The following is a 20616-nucleotide window of genomic DNA, read 5'->3' as shown; positions in this document are numbered from 1 at the left end:
GAGAAAGCTGTCAAAATTCATGAAATATGGGGAGTTTGAAGAGTTTTTGCATAGATGTTGAAAGCAAGCTCGTTGTGGCTGGAACCTGGCCACTGTAGCTATGGGAGATTTCAGCATTTAAGCAACAGCAGAAGGAACAATATATGTTGGCACAATGTTTGTGAGGTGGGTCATATGTGAGAGGTCAGAGCCTCAGTACAACATTCTGCCCAGTTTTGGTGAGCACCATTTAAAAAAGAATATTGGCAAGCTGAAAAGCATCTAGAGGAGAATAACCAAAGTGAATGTGAGACTAGAAAAACAGGTTTCTTGAGGAAAGGCTAAAGGAATGAGGCTGGTTAGTCTAGAGAAGAAAAAATGGAGTTGAATGAAGGTGTCTTCAAGTCTCTAGGGGCATGGAGTGCTTTGCTCAACATCTTCAGAGACTTGAAGAACTTTTATCACCTAAATGCCCAAGTAAGAAGAGATGTGTTTAAAGTAGTTAGGAGAAGTAAGACATAGAGGGGGAGAATGTCTTCAATTTCAAGGTAATAAACATTGGTGGGAAAAGGGATAATGGAGGGATGTTGGTAGTCTCCTTCTTGAAGATCTTTCTGTAGACACTATCTTTGCTGAATGGTTTCATTTACCTCTGTGGGTTGGAAGAGATGACATCTTGTGTCCCTCCTGGCTTTTGGTCTTCTGTGAACTCGTGGAGCTCACTTTTTGAGGAAAATTTTAAGCCTTCTCAACACCATACTAGGTGCCTTGAAAACATTTTTATCCCCTTATTAGGGATGAACCCTCTCCCATCCTTGTAGTGTATCTGAAATGTTCAGTACAGTATTGTACAGTACTGTATTGAAAATTTAATATTGGGCTTCAGGAAAAACGTGGACCAAAACGCAATGCCATCCAGTAGAGAAGATGAGAGAAAATTCTGTGAGGAATATATATTTTTATAAGTTTTTAATGAACATTAAATATCTGCATAGTCTATGGTAATGTTATATTAGTCAGTCAATGGTATTTATTGAGCACTTGGTATGTGCAGAGCACTGTTCTGTTTGGGAAAGTACAGAACAAGAGAATTAGCAAACATTCATTCATTCATTCAATCGTATTTATTGAGCGCTTACTGTGTGCAGAGCACTGTACTAAGCGCTTGGGAAGTACAAGTTGGCAACATATAGAGGCGGTCCCTACCCAACAGTGGGCTCACAGTCGAGAAACAAACATATTCTCTGCCCATAATGAGCATACAGTCTAGAGGGGGAGACAGATGTTAATATAATAATAATAATAATAATAATGGTTTTTGTTAAGCACTTACTATGTGCCAAGCACTGTTCTAAGCTCTGGAGGGGGGATACAAGGTAATCAGGTTGTACCACATGGGGCTCGCAGTCTTCATCCCCATTTTACAGATGAGGTAACTGAGGCCCAGAGAAGTTAAGTGACTTGCCCAAAGTCGCACAGCAGACAAGCGGCGGAGCCGGGAGTAGAACCCATGACCTCTGACTCCCAAGGCCGGGCTCTTTCCACTGAGCCACGCTGCTTCTCTCAATATGAATAAATAATTTAAAGATACATGTAATGTAATAGTTTATTTTATTGCTAAAGGCAAAAAAAAGGAGAAGCAGCGTGGTCTAATGGAAAGAGCATGGCCTTGGGAGTCCGAGGACCTGGGTTCTAATCCTGTCTCTGCCACTTGTCTGCAGTGCGACCTTGGACAAGTCACTTAACTTCACTGTGCCTCAGTTACCTCATTTGTAAAATGGGGATTAAGACTGTGAGCCCAATGCGGGAGAGGGACTGTGCCCAACCTGATTACCTTGTATCTACCCCAGCACTTAGAACAGTGCTCGGCACATAGTAAGTTCTTAACAAATGCCATAAAAAAAGATGAGTTGGGAGTGAAGTGGTTGGGTGGAGTTGGTGATACAGGCAGCAGTCTAGAGGGTGTCCGGTTATTTTGGTGAAGTCCTGAACAGCCATAGGAAGATTCTTTATATTTTAATAGGGGCCATTCATATGAACAAGACAAAAAAGAATCACATCTGTGAACATCTGTGTCGATTATTGGTGTTTGTCCAATTAGCAATGATTTCTGGGGTAGCAAATGGGCAGATGTCCAAGGAGCAATGGGAGGGGAATGGCTTGGTCAGCAGTGAGAGTTGATGTAGAGATGACAGTACAGTCTAAAACCGAATTGGGCCTGAGGGCAGTATCCAAGAAAAAAAAAATTTACAGTCTCTTGCTAGCAGTAAACACAAGCCTCTAGCAAGCTGCAGTACTAAATCAGTTCACACTGAACTAGAAACTGGTGTCTGAGGTATAGTGTTAATTTAAGCAATGTACAGTAAGAGAAGTCACCCAAGGTTTTGCCTAATTTCATTTCATTTCCATCATTTTAAACATCAAACCACAAAGTCTGATTTTTTTTTTTCAGCATGCCCTGGAAAGCCCCAACTAGAAAATAAAATAAATTCTAAAAATCTTATTCTACCCCTGATAGAGTGAAATTCAGTCCGCTACAAACTTCACGTCATAAACCAAATGCCATTGAACAGTCTATTCCTTGACTTTGATAGCTAGGTTATTATCTTCTCTGTCTGTTGGTTTTGTTTTGTAGCGGTTTCCTTGGCTCTAGCTCTGAATGGCGTCTGCACAAATACTATAAAATTAATAGTTGGAAGGTAAGTCCTGACCTATTGCAAACAGCAGCATAAATTCCCATTCCCCCAGGGGAACGTGCAAAACCATCATAGGTTAATCCAGGAGGAATCAGAGTGTACTGAATGGTGGAGACATTCTGCATGCTGGGATCACCCCCAAGACTCTGGCAGTTTTTGGTTATTCCTGACTTGGGAGTTGCAAGACTTTTCACTGTGCCCCAGATACATGATGGGTTTTTCTGTCGAGGTGAATTAGTGCTCCCTGCAGAGGAAGAATCCAGGAGAGGGTCTCGAGCATGTTAGTTTCTAACTCGTCACTCTCTAGCCTGACTCTCGTGATCCGAATCTGCTTTGGATAGAATGCCAAGACCTCCCTAACCCAAACTCATTTTGGCATAATTTTTGCAGCCCCAAAGAGTGGAGGGGCTATTATGTGGGGAAATCATTCTAGCAATAAAGGGAGGAGAAAGCAGAGAGAGGAGAAGAAATAAAAGGTGGGAGAAGGAAGAGTAAGGTAAGAAGGCACTTGAAGCTGCATCTTCTGTTGATCTCTCCCAAGTGCTGCATTTAATAAGCATTCTAAAAATTATGGTACTTCTCTCCCCTGCTTCTCCTCTTCCTACCCCAGAGTTTGCAGGCCTCTGCAAGCTGCATCTTTGTTGTTCTGACCCTATTCCTCTTCCTATCCAGGCCCACACGGTTATCACTGCTTACAAAATCCTTTTACTTCCTCCTTGAAAATTGACAGGGACGTTTGGGGAGGAGAGAATTACACAATGGAGACAACTATGTGAGTGAATATGGCATATGTACACATGAATAACAATCAATCTAGCCAGCTTGAGAGAAAAAAAAGCAAACTTTATCCAAACTCTCTACCAAGTGCCGGACTAGGTATAGGATAATAAAATCAGGCACAGTTCCTGTTCCACATGGGCCTCCTGTCTCAGGGGAAGGGGGAATCAAACTTTTCTCTCCATTTTGCTAATGAAGAAACAGAGGCACAGAACAGTTCAGTGGCTTGTCAATGGTGAGCTGAGTTTAGAACCCAGGTCGCCTCACTCCCAGTTCCAAGCTCTTTCCACTTGGCCATGAAACAGCAATAGATATATAGGTTGTAGTGGCTAGATTACCACAGGGCAGAGAGGTATTTTGGGTGAATTTCCATTATGCTCTTGGAAGGAAAGTGAATTTTTAGAATCAGCGATGAGGTGGGGAATTTAAACAAGAAAAACTCTAAAGAGAGTATTGGCATAAAATAATCCATGTGTATAATAATGATGGTATTTGTTAAGCACTTACTATGTGCCAAGCACTGTTCTAAGCTCTGGGGTAGATACTAGGTTATCAGGTTGTCCTACATGGGGCTCACAGTCTTAATCCCCATTTTACAAATGAGGTAACTGAGGCACAGAGAAGTTAAGTGAATTGCCCAAAGTCACACAGCTGACAAGTGGCGGAGCCGGCATTAGAACCCACGACTTCTGACTCCCAAGCCTGTGCTCTTTCCATTAAATCACGCTGCTTCTCTATGTATGTGTCCGCAAATGACAGACACATACAAACCTGTCCAAGGCTGGTGACTTGTTCAGATCTGGCCATTTCCAGGACGGCCTTTTGGCCTTTTTGTTATTGGATAGGGGACTCTTCATCACCACGTCTTTTAAAAACAAATTGCCTAGTTCAACCTTGCCCACCGCAGGGGCTACATGTTCCTGATGGAAATCCCACGGGAAGAACTGATTCTGAGGCTATATCATTAGAAGGCTGGACGTGCACACAGGAATGCCTGGAGATCCAGGCAGCACGAGTCCTTAAACGGATCGGGCTAGAAATTGCCTCTCCAAGTACGTGAGCATCAAAGACTTGCTTAGGAAATAAAGCCGCACGGGAAGGGAATGAGCTGTATGGAGGTACAAGAGGGCGGGAATCCATTTTGTTTCCTGGCAAAGTGAATTTATAGCTCGGCTTTATGGGAGAGGGGAAAGGCTGTCCCAGTGCCTCTGGGTTTTATACTGAAAACATCCCTGGTCTTTCTTGTAGACCGCGTCCTGATTTCTTTTACCGCTGCTTCCCCGATGGAGTGATGAACTCTGAGATGCACTGCACGGGGGATCCTGATCTGGTGTCCGAAGGGCGGAAGAGCTTCCCGAGCATTCACTCTTCCTGTAAGTCTCACGCTTCCCGTCCCCGGGCCTCTGGTCCGTGGGCCAACTTCTGTGATGAGTCTCTCTCAGGTTCTAGGAAAATCAGGAATGTGCTTTAGTTATGGAGCAGCTGACCTTTCCTGTGTGGCCAGGTGTCTTGAGGAATTGGTCCAGCTTTGTTGAGTCAAACTAAGCAATAAAAATCTAACCACCTTGAGGGGGAAAAAAAATCCAACAAACTTTATCCATATGTACAGAATATTTTATTACCACCTGTCTGAGGTAATCAATAGGTGGCCCTTCATCCTAAAGCAACATGGTGAAAAGAACATTTTATTTATTTCTCCTACAGTGAAACCCCTAAGACCTTCTGAGATCCTAACCCTGTGTATTTTCAGGTCCTTATTAGCATTATTCCTGCAAGTTTCTTTTGGTCATTTATTTTGGGTCGTGTAATTATGACCAGATTTGGACACTTCTTTTGACTTCAGAAAGGTGGTCTTCCCAATCATAGATATATACACATTGTGTGTGTGAGTGTGAGAGTGGGTATAATTTCAGATTTAAGTACTGCAACATACTAAAATACTAAAAGGCAAACATTGCCACCAAAGTGCTATAAACATAAGAGCTTGAACCACAGCGTTAAAATGGATTATTCTCATTGACAGGCATGTTTTGTTGTCTCCAGCCTTCTGAAATGAAATCTGGCATATTTTCAAAAAAGGCTCTGTAGTTTGCGTAATGGAAATCCTCCAATATGCACCCTCCCTAGGGGCTGGGAACATCCTGTTTGTAAATGTGCACTAGTCTCCACTGATTCAGCCCAGGAACCAACAACTGTCTCCTAACTAACCAATCAATCAATCAAAGATCTGTAGTCATTCTGCAAAGAACATCATGGTTGTGCTACTATTCCAGCTATCATTTGTGTATCTTTGGAATTTGGAGAGACAATCAATGTAATGGGTTTATCAACATTGCCATCCCTGCCTCCAGTCTTTTCCCGATCCAGTCCATACTTCAGTTTGCTGCCCGTATCCATTTTCTTATAAAAATTCGGTTCATTATCCAGATGAGGTGACTCAGAGAAATGAAGTGACTTGCCCGATGTCACACAGCAGACAACTGACGGAGGCAGGATTAGAACCCAGGTCCTTCTGACTCCCAGGCATGTTCTGTATCCTCTATGCCGTGATTAATAAAGTACACGGTCAGGTCAATCTAATCTCTTATTACACCGCAGCCCTCACAATTTGCTCCTCTAACACCAGCCTACTCATGTATCTTGATTTCTGTCTCACCCTTAAGCCCTTTCTCACATCCTCACACTGGCCTGAAACTCCATCCCCTGTCATATCTGAGAGACCACCGCTCTCCCCACTTTCAAAACTCTACTAAAATCATATCACTTTCAAGAGGCCTTCCCTGAGTAACCCCCTCATTTCCTCACCCTTTTCTCCCTCCCATCCTCACCGCCTAAGCACTTGTGGCTGTATCTTGAAGGCACTTGATATTCAATTTACCCCAGCACTTAGAACATATCAATCAATCAGTGGTGTTTATTGAGCACTTACTGTGTGGACAGTACTGTTCTGGGCACTTGGGAGAGTGCAGTACAGTCGAGCGGGTAGACACATTTCCTGCCCACAGCGCAGTGTGGCCTAGTGGATAGACCACAGGCCTAGGAGTCAGCGGGACCTGGATTCTAATCCCGGCTCCGCCAGTTGTCTGCTGTGTGACCGTGAGCATGTCACTCCACTTCTCTGTGTCTCAGTTACCTCATCTGTCAAATGGGGATTGAGATTGTGAGCTCCATGTGGGACAGGGATTGTGTCCAACCTGTTCAGCTTATATCACCCTCAGCACACACAGTAAGAGTTTTTATCATTAGAAAAATAGCCATGCATGAAATACTTTTCTGTGCACTGTTATTTACTGTTGTTGTTGATTTTATTTCTCAACTGTGCCTGTTCCTTGAAAAGTTTCTGGGCACCTGCACAAGTTGGGAAAATGGAAAGTTAAAAAATATTAGTTTGGAAGCCACAGAGATTAAAAGTCTCATTCGGTGGGGCAGAAAATAGTATAATTCTCCAGCCAAGTCAATTACACTGCCCTTCCATTTGACTATCCATCTCAGTAAAGGGAACAGTCTCTCTCAATTTTTCATTAGTTTGCTTAACTCAGGCCCATCTTAATTCCCTGGGTGCACCCTTTCAGAGTCAGTGGCACAGTAAATAAATAGGAATAAACAGAAAAGGAGAAGGTTGTTATCTTGGTAAGTGAGGCCAAACCAAATGATGGTTTCCCAAGACCGAAATGAAGTTTCATTTGCTGTCACCTGACCGAACGTGCTAGTTTTCAAAGCATCGTTTCTGCATGTCCAAATCTGTCATTCTGGTTTATTTTGCCACTGAAAAGTGTTTGCGTTTATTCATTTTAATTGTTTTCTCCAAATTTCGGGTCACTTGTTTGGCAGTTCCTGAGTCATTATAGGAATTTGGTAAATGCTACTGCTACTAATTCTAATACTGTACTACAACTTGTTTAGGGAAGTTATGACACATTTAGCCTTCCAGGTAGCATCTCTCATTAATTAAGGCATTCAAGGATTATCTATAGCCCTCAGAAACCCAGTTTATTGGCTTCTTAAGAATGGATAGTGGAGAAAGTGAAAAATATTTTTCAGATAGTATTTCTCTGTAAATTGTTAACCTGTTGAATACCATTGTTGAGCACTTACTATGTGCCAGGCACCTTTCTAAGCTTTGGGGTAGATACAAAGTAATCAGATTGGACACAGTCCATTGAAAAGGAGCTGACTTCTCTGTATTTGTTTCCTCATCTGTAAAATGGGGATTATTATCATTATTGTTATTCTTGGAAACAAACTTCTTCATATGCCTTTGCACACCAGCCTGAGAGAGGAATTATTGACTTATGTCTCAGGCTTAGAATTGTGAAATAGATTCAGCAGTTAATTTCCAACAACAGTCTGTTCTTAGGCGTAAGACACTTATAGGATGTCACCATTAATCATCAGTGGTATTTATTGAGTGCTCAGTACAGGGCACTGTACTGAGTGCTTGGGGGAGTGCAATGTAACAGAGTTGGCAGACACGCTCCCTGCTCACAGAGAGAGTCATGAGGCAAGATTATGATGAAATGAGGCCTAAAAACTTGAATTGTCTTGACCCTGAATACAAACTTTGGCAGTTAGAGCCAGAGAGACATGGATAAGGAAAGAGAACCATATTTGGAAGGATGAGATGGTAATTATCATCACGCATTGTCTCCTTTTTAATCTTTTTAATATTCACTGTACAGCTGTATAAGTTCAACAATGGCTGTTGTAAGGGAGAAGGATAGTTTACTGAACCAGTCAATCAGTCATATGTATTGAGAGCTTACTTTCTGCAGTGCAATTGCTAAAGATCAATCAATCAATCAATCAATCGTATTTATTGAGCGCTTACTATGTGCATAGCACTGTACTAAGCGCTTGGGAAGTACAAATTGGCATCACATAGAGACAGTCCCTACCCAACAGTGGGCTCACAGTCTAAAAGGGGGAGACAGAGAACAGAACCAAACATACCAACAAAATAAAATAAGTAGGATAGAAATGTACAAGTAAAATAAATAAATAAATAAATAAATAGAGTAATAAATATGTACAACCATATATACATATATACAGGTGCTGTGGGGAAGGGAAGGAGGTAAGACGGGGGGATGGAGAGGGGGACGAGGGGGAGAGGAAAGAAGGGGCTCAGTCTGGGAAGGCCTCCTGGAGGAGGTGAGCTCTCAGCAGGGCCTTGAAAGGAGGAAGAGAGCTAGCTTGGCGGATGGGCAGAGGGAGGGCATTCCAGGCCCGGGGGATGACGTGGGCCGGGGGTCGATGGCGGGACAGGCGAGAGCGAGGTACAGTGAGGAGATTAGTGGTGGAGGAGCGGAGGGTGCGGGCTGGGCAGTAGAAGGAGAGAAGGGAGGTGAGGTAGGAGGGGGCGAGGTGATGGAGAGCCTTGAAGCCCAGGGTGAGGAGTTTCTGCCTGATGCGCAGATTGATCGGTAGCCATTGGAGGTTTTTGAGGAGGGGAGTAATATGTCCAGAGCGTTTCTGGACAAAGATAATCCGGGCAGCAGCATGAAGTATGGATTGAAGTGGAGAGAGACACGAGGATGGGAGATCAGAGAGAAGGCTAGTGCAGTAGTCCAGACGGGATAGGATGAGAGCTTGAATGAGCAGGGTAGCAGTTTGGATGGAGAGGAAAGGGCGGATCTTGGCAATGTTGCGGAGCTGAGACCGGCAGGTTTTGGTGACGGCTTGGATGTGAGGGGTGAATGAGAGAGCGGAGTCGAGGATGACACCAAGGTTGCGGGCTTGTGAGACGGGAAGGATGGTAGTGCCGTCAACAGAGATGGGAAAGTCAGGGAGAGGACAAGGTTTGGGAGGGAAGACAAGGAGCTCAGTCTTCGACATGTTGAGCTTTAGGTGGCGGGCGGACATCCAGATGGAGATGTCCTGAAGGCAGGAGGAGATGCGAGCCTGGAGGGAGGGGGAGAGAGCGGGGGCAGAGATGTAGATCTGGGTGTCATCAGCGTAGAGATGATAGTTGAAGCCGTGGGAGCGAATGAGGTCACCAAGGGAGTGAGTGTATATTGAGAACAGAAGGGGACCAAGCACTGAACCTTGGGGAACCCCCACCGTAAGAGGATGGGAGGGGGAGGAGGAGCCTGCAGAAGAGACTGAGAAAGAACGACCGGAGAGATAAGAGGAGAACCAGGAGAGGACGGAGTCTGTGAAGCCAAGGTCAGATAACGTGTGGAGGAGAAGGGGGTGGTCCACAGTGTCAAAGGCAGCTGAGAGGTCGAGGAGGATTAGGACAGAGTATGAGCCGTTGGATTTGGCAAGCAGGAGGTCATTGGTGACCTTTGAGATGTGGAAGAAGACTCTAGGAACCTCATAATAATAGTAATAATAATAATAGTATTTGTTGACCACTTACTACGTGCCAAGTACTGTTCTAAGTGCTAGGGTAAATACAAGGTAAACAAGTTGGACACATCCCTGTCCCATATGGGGCTCACAGTCTTAATCCCCATTTGACAGATGAGGTAACTGAGGCACAGAGAAGTGAAGTGACTTGTCCAAGGTCACAAAGCAGACACGTGGTGGAGCCCAGATTAAAACCTTCTGACTTCCAAGGCCTGTGCTCTATCCACTCCACCAGGCTGCTCCCTAAGTGACTCTGTCCTTAAAAATCAAAAGAGCAAAACTCGGAACTCTTTCAAACTCTTTAGATCTGGGATGATCTGTGATATGCTACTAGGTTTGCTTGTGATAAGCCCAGTGTGACCCTCCTACATCTGAGAAAGAGGTCATGCTGGGCGTCTGAATCTTCTAGTGGAATTTAGGTACATTAGCAAAAAGTAACTTCATAAAAACACTGTGTGCCAGTGTTCTTAGCCCAGGAATTACTGCTGAGTAATTAGCTGGTAAAAGCTTTTCGTGGAGTGAAAAAGAAAGGCAAGCACTAATGCATGACCACTGTACATGTGGTTTGATTGTAGTCTCACCCATTGAAAATCACCAGGCAATTAGAAACGGTATCATTGTCTTGCCATTCCTCCTCCATTTCTCCTTAGGGTTTGTTTTCCAAGCTCTGAAAAGTAAACACTGCAAGCAATAAGTCTTTGATGTTTTGGGTTAGTTTTTCCCCTGTTAGAGTCTCAGAGAATCCTTCTTATTGTTTATGTTGCTTGCAGTACTGTTTGCCCTGTGCCAGAAGGGTACCAGAGAGCATCATAGTTCTGCATCCTTTTGACCTCGCGTAGCTGTGTCTGTCACTGCTTCTTGTTCGGCCAGGCCATGTGGCATTTGCTTCAAATTCAGCCGGCATGATAGACCTGCTTCCTCCAATGTAGGAAGCCCGTTATCATTGACCCTCAAAGTAATAAAGATATAATCTTGCCTTGAATTAGAGTCTTTTTCCTACAGAACCTGGTGGTAGTATGTCAGGAATTACCGGTCTGATTCAGAAACCAAAGCAGAGCTCGTTCAGGAAGCTGAGGAAACCCACAACGATAATATGATATTATTGATATGATATACATAATTGCCTCCCCTATTTTGGAGGAGAAAATAAAAGGTTTTATTTATTTATTTTTTTCTACTACACAGAGTAAACAGCAATAACAGCCTGTGCCATGGGAGGAAAAGGAGAAGGGTCAGAACATGAGCAGAAATGGGTTCCTGCTGGGGAATGGGAAGTTTCTTCTTTGGCAAGAGTTTATGATGGGGGAAAAAGCAGAGAAGGGAGAAGGGATTAATTCACTGATTGCCTATTGTAGGCAGCACTTGGGAGAGTACAGCAGAAGCGAGAGATAGCACCTCAAGTATCCTTTCACGTTAGTCTTCTTTCTTCCCTAATTTTTTTTCTCTTTTTCTTTCTCCTGCTCCCCATATTGCTAGACTTAATTATTATATGACCACTGTGAAAGCCTCATCCCCATTTTAATGTTACAAAACATTCTGCATAAAAGGGAATAACTGTGCACGTAAATACCATGTCACTGTAAGGAACTTTAGTTCCATATTCCAAATTTATGTAAATTGTCTAATTTTATCCTCAGTGTTGGGTAGGAAGAAGCAGCTATTATTCTCTGGGCCTCAGTTCCCTCATCTGTAAAATGGTGATTAAAACTGTGAGCCCCCCGTGGGACAACCTGATCACCTTGTAACCTCCCCAGCGCTTAGAACAGTGCTTTGCACATAGTAAGCGCTTAATAAATGCTATAATTATTATTATTATTATCTCCTTTTTACAGATGAGACAACTGAGACTTAGAGATGAGGTGATTTTTCTGAGATTCAACAGGAGGAGAATAGCAGAAAACAACATGGTGGGAGATCAGCTGCCATGTGATATTTAGTCACTTTTTGAGTGCTAACACCTATTTTTTAACCTCTGGGTTCTAGAGCCCCTAGGAATTTGCAGCCGTTGAGGGAGGACCCAAACTAGGTTTAGACAGGGACCAAGAGGAGCAGTATCTCCAAATGTATGGTCAGGGCTGGGAAGAGGGTGGAGACGGATAAAATTCATCGCCTCCAGCTGCTGGAAGCAAGGCCTTGGGTAACGGGGATCTGGAAGGGGCCACAAAGGAGGCTATAGGGTAGTTGAAGAGATTATTGCAAGATGTCATTACATCTTACTACATGCCCATGGAGCACACTGTGAGGACATCATGTTGCATGGGGAGGGAGGAGTTTAGTACTCCCTGCCTTGGGGCAGCTGAATGTGTCTCTTGGGTTTCATGTGAGTGCCCCTTGAGATGGTCCCAGCATTTTGCTGCTACCTTTCTGGATGTCAAATAAGGCCCGAGACTCAGTCCCCACCCACAAGAAATCAATATCCCAAAAGAGAAGTTGGAATTCAGAAATTTTGACTCTAAGTCTAGCCACAGTGCTGAGGATGGGCAAGAGTAAGTACTTAATTGAAAGAGCAGGATGAAAAGATGATAAAAATTGGAGTCCTGGCAGTTGTTTGGGAAAGGCTCATTTGGAAGAGGTGGAATTTTAGGAGGGTTGAGGTCTGGTGGATTTTTTTTTGTTTTTTATGGTATTTGTTGGACACTTACTTTGTGCTGGGCACTTTTCTAAGCACTGGAGTAGATACAAGGTAATCAGGTTGGACATAGTCCATGTCCCAAATGAGGTTCACAGTCTTAATCCCCATTTTCCAATAGGGTAACTAAGGCCCAGTGATTGCCCAAGGTCACACAGCCGACAAGCGGCCGAACCGAGATGAAAACTCAGGGCCTTCTGGCTCCCGGGCCTGTGCTCTATTCACTAGGCAACACTGCTTCAATTTGGGATTTGGGAGAGAAGGAGGTTTCAGGTCCTGGGGAAAATATTAGCAAAGGTTTGGACACCATGGGAGGGTGAGATGTGGCCAGGATGTGAGCTTGGGAGGAGTTGGGTGAGAGTAGTGAGGAGGGAGGGCAAGGACAGTCCATATGTTGGGTGAAGAGAGCTGCCCTGGGATTTGAAGCAAATGATAACCTGTGCATCTTGCAGAGGGAGACACTTACTATACTTCTAGTCCTTGTTAAGCGCTTACTATATGTCAAATACTGATCTAAGCACTGGGCTAGATGCAAGTTAATCAAGTCAGACCCAATCCTTGCCCCACATGGGGCTCACCATCTAATAGGAGTGTGTACAGGTGTCAAATCCCCATTTTACAGTTGAGGAAGCTGGCACAGAGAAACAAAGCAACTTGCCCAGGTTCACACAACAGGCAGTCAATCATATTTACTGAGTACTTACTGTGCGCAGAGCACTTGGGAGAGTACAACGTAACAGTATAACAGGCACTTTCCCTGCCCACAATCAGTTTACAGCCTAGAGGGCGAGACAGACATTAATATAAATCAATTTAATGGGATTAGAACCCAAGTCCTCCAACTCCCAGGCCTGTGCTCTTTCTACTAGGCCATATTGCTTCCTGATGGGCAGCCGTTGGAGTTCTGCGGGATGGGGAGGTGTGTGCTGAGCAATGCTTTAGGAAGATGATCTGTGCCGCAGTGAGGAGACTGAGCTGGACCTGGGAAAAGGTCAGCACTTGGGAGACTACAGATTACAGAGTTGGTAAACATGATCCTCTCTTCAAGGAATTTAACAGTTTAGTGGGGGAAATAGCATGAGAATAAATTTCAGATAGGGGAAACAGCAGAGTATGAGGTTCTAAACCTAAATGTCGGGGGGCTGAGGCCAAGTGCATAGGCAACACAGAAAGGAGGGCAAACGGGGGAAATGAGGGCTTACAAAAGACCTAATGGAGGAGATAACAAATTTAGTAGGGCTTTGAAGATGGTAAGAGGGGTGGTCTGTCAGATATTGGGGGGAAGGAGGTCCAACTTTGAGATACGCGGACAAGGGGACCGTGGTGAGACAGACGAGATTAGGGCACAGCAGGTTGGTGCTAGAGGAACAAAGTACCATGGCTGACACCTGGGACTGAAGCCCAGGTTAGAAGGGTAGGATTTTAAATGGAGATGGAGAAGTTGGGAAGGTCGATTTGGACATGTTGATTTGAAGTTCAAGTGGACCATCCTAGTGAAAATATCCTGGAGGCAGAGGAGAGGCAGGATGGGATAAGTGGGGGGAGGTCAAGGCTACAAAGGTGATCCGCATAGAAATAAAGATCATGGTCTTCTCAAAAAAGTAGTCTTAGAGGGAGAAGAGTAAGGGGCCCAGAACAGAGACTTGCAGGGGGTAATACTGATAATTGTGGTATTTGCTGAGCACTTACTATGTGCCAAGTGCTTTACTAAATGCCAGGGTAGATACAAGATAAATCAATTCAGGCACAATCTCTGTCCCATATGGGGTTTACAGTCTGAAGGGGAGGGAGAACATGTATTTAATTTAGAAGCAGCATAGCCTGATGGAAAGAGCACAAGACCTGGGCTCTAATCCCAACTCCACCATCTGTCCGTTGTGTGACCTTGGGCAAGTCACGTAACTGCCCTGGGCCTCACTTTCCTTAACTGTAAATTGGGAATTCAATACCTGTTCTCCTTCCTATATGGGACGGGGACTGTGTCCGACCTGATTAACTTGTACTCACCCAGTGCTTAGAGTAGTGTTTCACACATAATAACCTTCAAAACCTTATCTGGAGTAAGAAATGCATTTAATGCTTGATTCCGTATTCACTTATCATTTCACAGTTGGTGGTAGATATCCAGTGAAAAATGAAACAATGCAGACAGCAGCTTTCAACTTGCTTACTTTTAGACCTGCAATTTGGTCATCTCTAGAGGGAATCTTCTTCACAACCTCATCTATTCCTGGGCTTGGATATGTGAGCCCACTGTTGGGTAGGGATTGTCTCTATATGTTGCCAACTTGTACTTCCCAAGAACTTAGTACAGTACTCTGCACACCGTAAGCGCTCAATAAATACGACTGATTGATTCCAAGGGGAAGAAGACGTCTATGCACAGAAGAGTAAGGAGCCTAGCAATATGAATTCCATTTGATTCAGCCAACTACTCTCCCTCGTAATTTTGCTTTCCTCACTCTGCTGGTCACGGGAATGGTTAAGAGGGCTGGATCTTAAATTTAGACTCCAATAACCATTCTCTTTTCTTCCTCTTATCCACCTAGATCATTCATCACATATCTATTTGTTGCATTTTATGGTATTTGTTACCATATGTACCAAGGACTGCGTTAAGCACTGGTGTCGTTACAAGCTAATAAGATTGAACACAGTCGACGTCCCACAGGGGATTCACAGTCTTCCGACTTTACAGATGAGGTAACTGAGGCAGAGAGAAGTGAAGTGACTTGACCAAGAGGATACGGCAGACGAGTGGCAGAGCTGGTATTAGGACCCAGGTCCTTCTGACTCCCAGGCTGTGCTTTATCCACTATCTGTATTTGTATTATCAGGGTATAGGACTCTCCCTTCTTCCACCGGCCATCAGAGCTGTGATCTGTGGAATATTGACATTTCTGTCTTCTAGTAGGGGCTTAGGGGCAGTGGACCATGAAGCTGGAAAAAATGTAAAATTAGCTCATCTCCAACTTTTTCCTTTGAAATCCAACCCAGACATGGAAATACGTTTGCATTCCTCTGCTCTTCCTCACTAGTAAGTACGAATAAGCCTTTTTATCCATCAATCAATCAATTAATCATATTTGAGCACTTAGCATGTGCAGCCCTGCTCTAAGGGATAGAGACAATAATATAAACTATGGATAATAATAATAATAATGGCATTTATTAAGCACTTATTATGTGCAAAGCACTGTTCTAAGTGCTTGGGGAGATACAAGGTGATCAGGTTGTTTCACATGGGGCTCACAATCTTCATCCCCATTTTCCAGATTAGGTAACTGAGGCACAGAGAAGCTATGTGACTTGCCCAAAGTCACGCAGCTGACAAGTGGTGGAGCCAGGATTTGAACCCACGACCTCGGACTCCAAAGTCCGGGCTCTTTCCACTGAGCCACGCTGCTTCGTTTTCATCTTCGGATATGTACATATGTGCTGTGGAGCTGAGGGAGGGGTGAATAAAGGGTGCAAATACAATTGCAGGGGTGACATTCATTCAGTTGTATTTATTGAGCACTTACTGTGTGCAGCGCACTGTACTAAGCGCTTGGGAAATACAAGTTGACACAGAAGGGAGTCTTATTCGAGGAAGACCTACTGGAGGAGGTGTGCTTTTTATAAGGCTTTGAAGGTGAAGAGAGTGATCGTATGTTGGATATGAAGATGAAAGCAACCCAGGCCAGAGACAGAACATGGATGGGAGGTCGGCAGTGAGACAGATGAGATCGAGGTAGAGTGAGAAGATTGGCTCTAAAGGCCAATCTTAGAAGAGAGGCAGCATGGCTCAGTGGGAAAGAGTACGGGCTTTGGAGTCAGAGGTCATGGGTTCAAATCCCGGCTCCGCCAACTGTCAGCTGTGTGACTTTGGGCAAGTCACTTAACTTCTCTGGGCCTCAGTTCCCTCATCTGTAAAATGGGGATGAAGACTGTGAGCCCCCCGTGGGACTACCTGATCACCTTGTAACCTCCCCAGCACTTAGAACAGTGCTTTGCACATAGTAAGCGCTTAATAAATGCCATCATCATCATTGGCATTAGAGGAGCAGAGTGTGCAGCCTGGCTTGTAATAGGAAATCAGGGATGTAAGATAGGAGGGGGCAAGGTGAGTTAGTGCTTTAAAGGCAGTGGTGAGTTTGAAGCGGAAATGATGGGCAACCTCTGGAGGTTCTTGAGAACAGGAAACATGGACCGAATGTTTTTGTAGGAAAATGATCCGGGCAGCAGTGAAGTATGGACTGGAGTGGGCAGAGACAGGAGGCAGGGAGATCAGCAAGGAGGCTGATGTAGTAATCAAGGCGGGATAGGCTAAGTGCTTGGATCAACATGGTAGCAGTTTGGATGGAGAGGAGAGGCCAGATTTTAACAATGTTGTGAAGGTGGAATCAACAGGGTCTGGTGACGGGATGACCATGTGGATTGAAGGAGAGAGATGAATAGATCATGCCAAGCTTACGGGCTTGTGAGACTGGGACGATGGTGATGCTGTCTACAGGATGGCAAAGTCAGATGGCGGGCAGGGTTTGGATGGGAAGTTGAGGACGCCTGTTTTGTATGAAGTTCTCCAGAAGCTGGAGAAGCAGCGTGGCTCAGTGGAAAGAGCACGGGCTTTGGAGTCAGAGGTCGTGGGTTCAAATCCCGCCTCCGCCAATTTGGGCAAGTCACTTCACTTCTCTGCGCCTCAGTTACCTCATCCGGAAAATGGGGATTAAGACTGGGAGCCCCCCGTGAGACAACCTGATCACCTTGTAAACTCCCCAGTGCTTAGAACAGTGCTTTGCACATAGTAAGTGCTTAATAAATGCTATTATTATTATTATTATTCTCCAATCATTTGATCAATGATCAAACTCCTTATAGGAGAGCTCATATAGGAGAGCTCTCCTTTTACAGAGCTGGAAAAGTATGAGGGAATCATGTTTCCAAGTACCATATTTTACCACGTTCTTTAATTCTCTGTTTAGTGGTATTTAGAAATGGGCAGTCTATTTTGGCTTCCTTTTTGTTATTTAAATGTTCAACACAAATGCGATATGAATTTCTTTCCCTCATTTTTGCTTCTTTAAATTTAATTTTACTTTCAAAATTGTCCTCAGTACTTTAAAAAATAACCTTAGGACCCAAGCACAGTACAATATTTAAATTTTAAATGATAAACTAGAAAATTAGCAATCTGACATGAAAAACAAACAGTTATCTCTTGCTTTAGATTGCACGGAGGGACCAATTGAGCCTGCAGAAATGGTGAAGAAGAAAAATTAGTTTGATATAAAAGTTCTCTGGTCCAAACTGAAAAATTCTTAAAGTCACAACTGATCTTATAGCTGATTTCTTCCCTTCTGACTTTTCACTTATCAGTAGTAGTTAATCCTAGTACGAGGGATGGGATTTCACCTTCACCTGCCCACATGCCCCATTCTTAGGTCAATCAGAGCTCAGAGTGTTTATTTCTCTATGAGATGTTTTATTGTTTCTTTACCCCCAAAAGTGAGCAACTTGAAACCAAAGCAATTTGAATCACTGGAAGACAGCAGCTATGATGTGATTTGGGGTGCACCTATTTAAATATGCAGTGTGCTTTGTGCTCCTTGGAGGAAAACACTAAATAAATTCACATTATCATCCTCAGTGTTCAGGCCTATTCAGGGACCAGACACAACTTCTAGTTTTATATACGCTCACATGGACAGGGAATATGTCTGCTAATTCTGTTGTTTTGTACTCTCCTGAGCTTAGTTTGTACAGTGCTGTGCGTGTAGTAAGTGCTCAATGAATACCCTTGAGTGATTGATTATTTTTCATCAAATTGTATGACTCAAATTTTCTAATGATGTATCTGAATGGGAATTCCTCACCAAGGGCAAACATTTGTTGAACTGGACTGTAAACTCATTGTGGGTAGGGATCGTGTCTAACCAGCTCTATTGCATTGTATATTCCCAAGCCCTCAATCCAGTGTTCTGCACATCCTCAACACTCAGCAGATACCACTGAACACGACAAAAGAAATGTCTGTTTCAAAAAGAAAAGAGAAAATAAAACCAGATATTGAATGTCTTGTAACCCCTTGCAGTCATGGTTTCAATCCAATAAAAGACAAATTTGTTTTTTGTCAAGAAAGCAGAGGTGGATAATGCATTTAGGGTCTCCAGGCAAGCGTTCCTCTTCCAGAGAGATGGTGCCCGGTGGACAGCTGGACTTGGGCCGTTGCATGTCCTCTCATTTGCTAAGATTTTTCAACTTAGGCATAAGTTCCCTTTTTTGGTTACTCAGATCAATGAGTAGTAAATTTTTGCTTTTTTTCTTCCCTCTAGAGACAGATAATAATAATAATAATAATGTTGGCATTTGTTAAGCGCTTACTATGTGCAAAGCACTGTTCTAAGTGCTGGGAGGGTACAAGGTGATCAGGTTGCCCCACGTGGGGCTCACAGTCTTCATCCCCATTTAACAGATGAGATAACTGAGGCTCAGAGAAGTTAAGTGACTTACCCAAGGTCACACAGCAGACGTGTGGCAGAGCCGGGATTCGAACCCATGACCTCTGACTCCAAAGCCTGGGCTTTTTCCACTGAGCCACGCTTATTTTCCATGATCCAGATCTTGAATCAGCAAAAGGCAGACATCCTTTCTAATAAGGCATTGAACTGGCTCTAATTCGATTTTTCCCTACATTAAAAAAATGGTATTTAGGGCTTACTGTGTGCCGAAGTAGATATGCACTGGGATAGGTACAAGATAATCAGGTTGGACATAGCCCATGTTCCTCATGGGGCTCACAGTCTTAATCCCCATTTTACAGATGAGGTAACTGAGGCCCAGAGAAGTGAAGCGACTTGCCCAAGGTCACACAACAGATGTGGCAGAGTGGGATTAGAATCAGCTCCTCTTGACTCCCTTGCGTTGGGTCCTTCCCCACTAAGCCACACTGGTTCTCTGACCGATAACATGTCAGTTTATCAGTTTGACAGAAGCAGTTAAAGGAAGGTTTTCTTTTCTGCCCTACCCATTTTACCACGGTTTCATCTGTAACTGATACTGCGAAACTGAACATGTCGATCGCTGCTTTCTGTAGCTACTTACATTAAGCTTTGTAAAATGTTCAATAGTTCAAACCCCCTATGGATTGGCTGGTGGAGCTAACATGTTTTGGGTTTAAACAGCTGTAATGTTAGTTCAAATATTGGTAATAAAAAATTAAATGAGAATAGAATGTGGCTGACATACTCATCAGTCATATTTTTAATGAGTGAAGTTAAAAATTGCACTCGAAAACATCATTAAAGGTCACATAGATAAGAAATCCAATATTCATGTTGAGTGGTGTTGGATCCCTAGCTTGCCTTTTCTGGGGAGTCCTTCCATTAGGATCAAAGTGGCTGGATCAGAAACTTCAAACTAGAACACCACAGTTAATTAACATTTCATGGCTCATTCATGACTCAGGATGGAAAGATACCACATTAAAGATCCTTTTTCCCTCTTCCTTCATTCAAGGTCTTGGAGTAGTCCTTGCCAGTGTTTGGTCTGCCAAAATAATAATAATACTATTAATATTAATGGCATTTGTTAAGTGCTTACAATATGCAAAGCACTGTTCTAGAAACAGAACAACTATCCCAATGCTTTGTAAGATTGTGAAAGGTGGCGATTATGTCTAATTAGGGTATTTAAGTGCTTCTATATGCAAAGCAGTGTTTTAAGCACTGGGGTAAATATAAGGTTAACAGTCCCTGTCCTGCAAAGGGCTCACAGTCTAGATAGGAGGGAGTAAATTTAACCCCCACTTTACAGATGAGGAAACTGAGGCACAGAGAAGTAAATAATAATGATGGTATTTATTAAGCACTTACTATGGGCCAAGCACTGTTCTAAGCACTGAAATGACTTGCCCAAGGTCACACAGCAGACAAGTGGTGAAACCGGGATTAGAACCCAAGTCCTATGATTTCCAGGTTTGTGCTCTTTCCACTGTCATGCTTCTTCTCAACTACTAACAGTATTTTGCTCTACGAAATGTTCATTACAGTGCTCTGCCCACAATAGGTGCACAATAAATACTACTGATAGATTGATTCTTGAAAGCCCCATAGGACTACTACTGGCAGAATTGGCAGTGGTTTACACAGGGTACAAATAACACTAGACTTCAAGCTCTTTGGGGGCAGGGAATGTGTCTACCAC

General features: G+C 43.7%; 1 protein-coding gene across 1 annotated transcript in view; it reads left to right on the top strand.

Moving 5' to 3' along the window:
* PLPP4 (phospholipid phosphatase 4) overlaps positions 1-20616 on the top strand; it is a 56047-nt gene that overhangs the window by 2932 nt on the left and 32499 nt on the right. The window contains exon 2 of the mRNA XM_038758127.1: positions 4701-4825. Coding sequence (XP_038614055.1) covers positions 4744-4825 — 82 coding nt within the window. The 5' untranslated portion in view covers positions 4701-4743. The remainder of the gene's footprint in view (positions 1-4700; positions 4826-20616) is intronic.

Source organism: Tachyglossus aculeatus, chromosome 16 (genome assembly GCF_015852505.1).
Source record: "Tachyglossus aculeatus isolate mTacAcu1 chromosome 16, mTacAcu1.pri, whole genome shotgun sequence".
Classification (NCBI taxonomy): Eukaryota; Metazoa; Chordata; class Mammalia; order Monotremata; family Tachyglossidae; genus Tachyglossus; species Tachyglossus aculeatus.
This window is presented reverse-complemented; position numbering and strand designations above follow the sequence as displayed.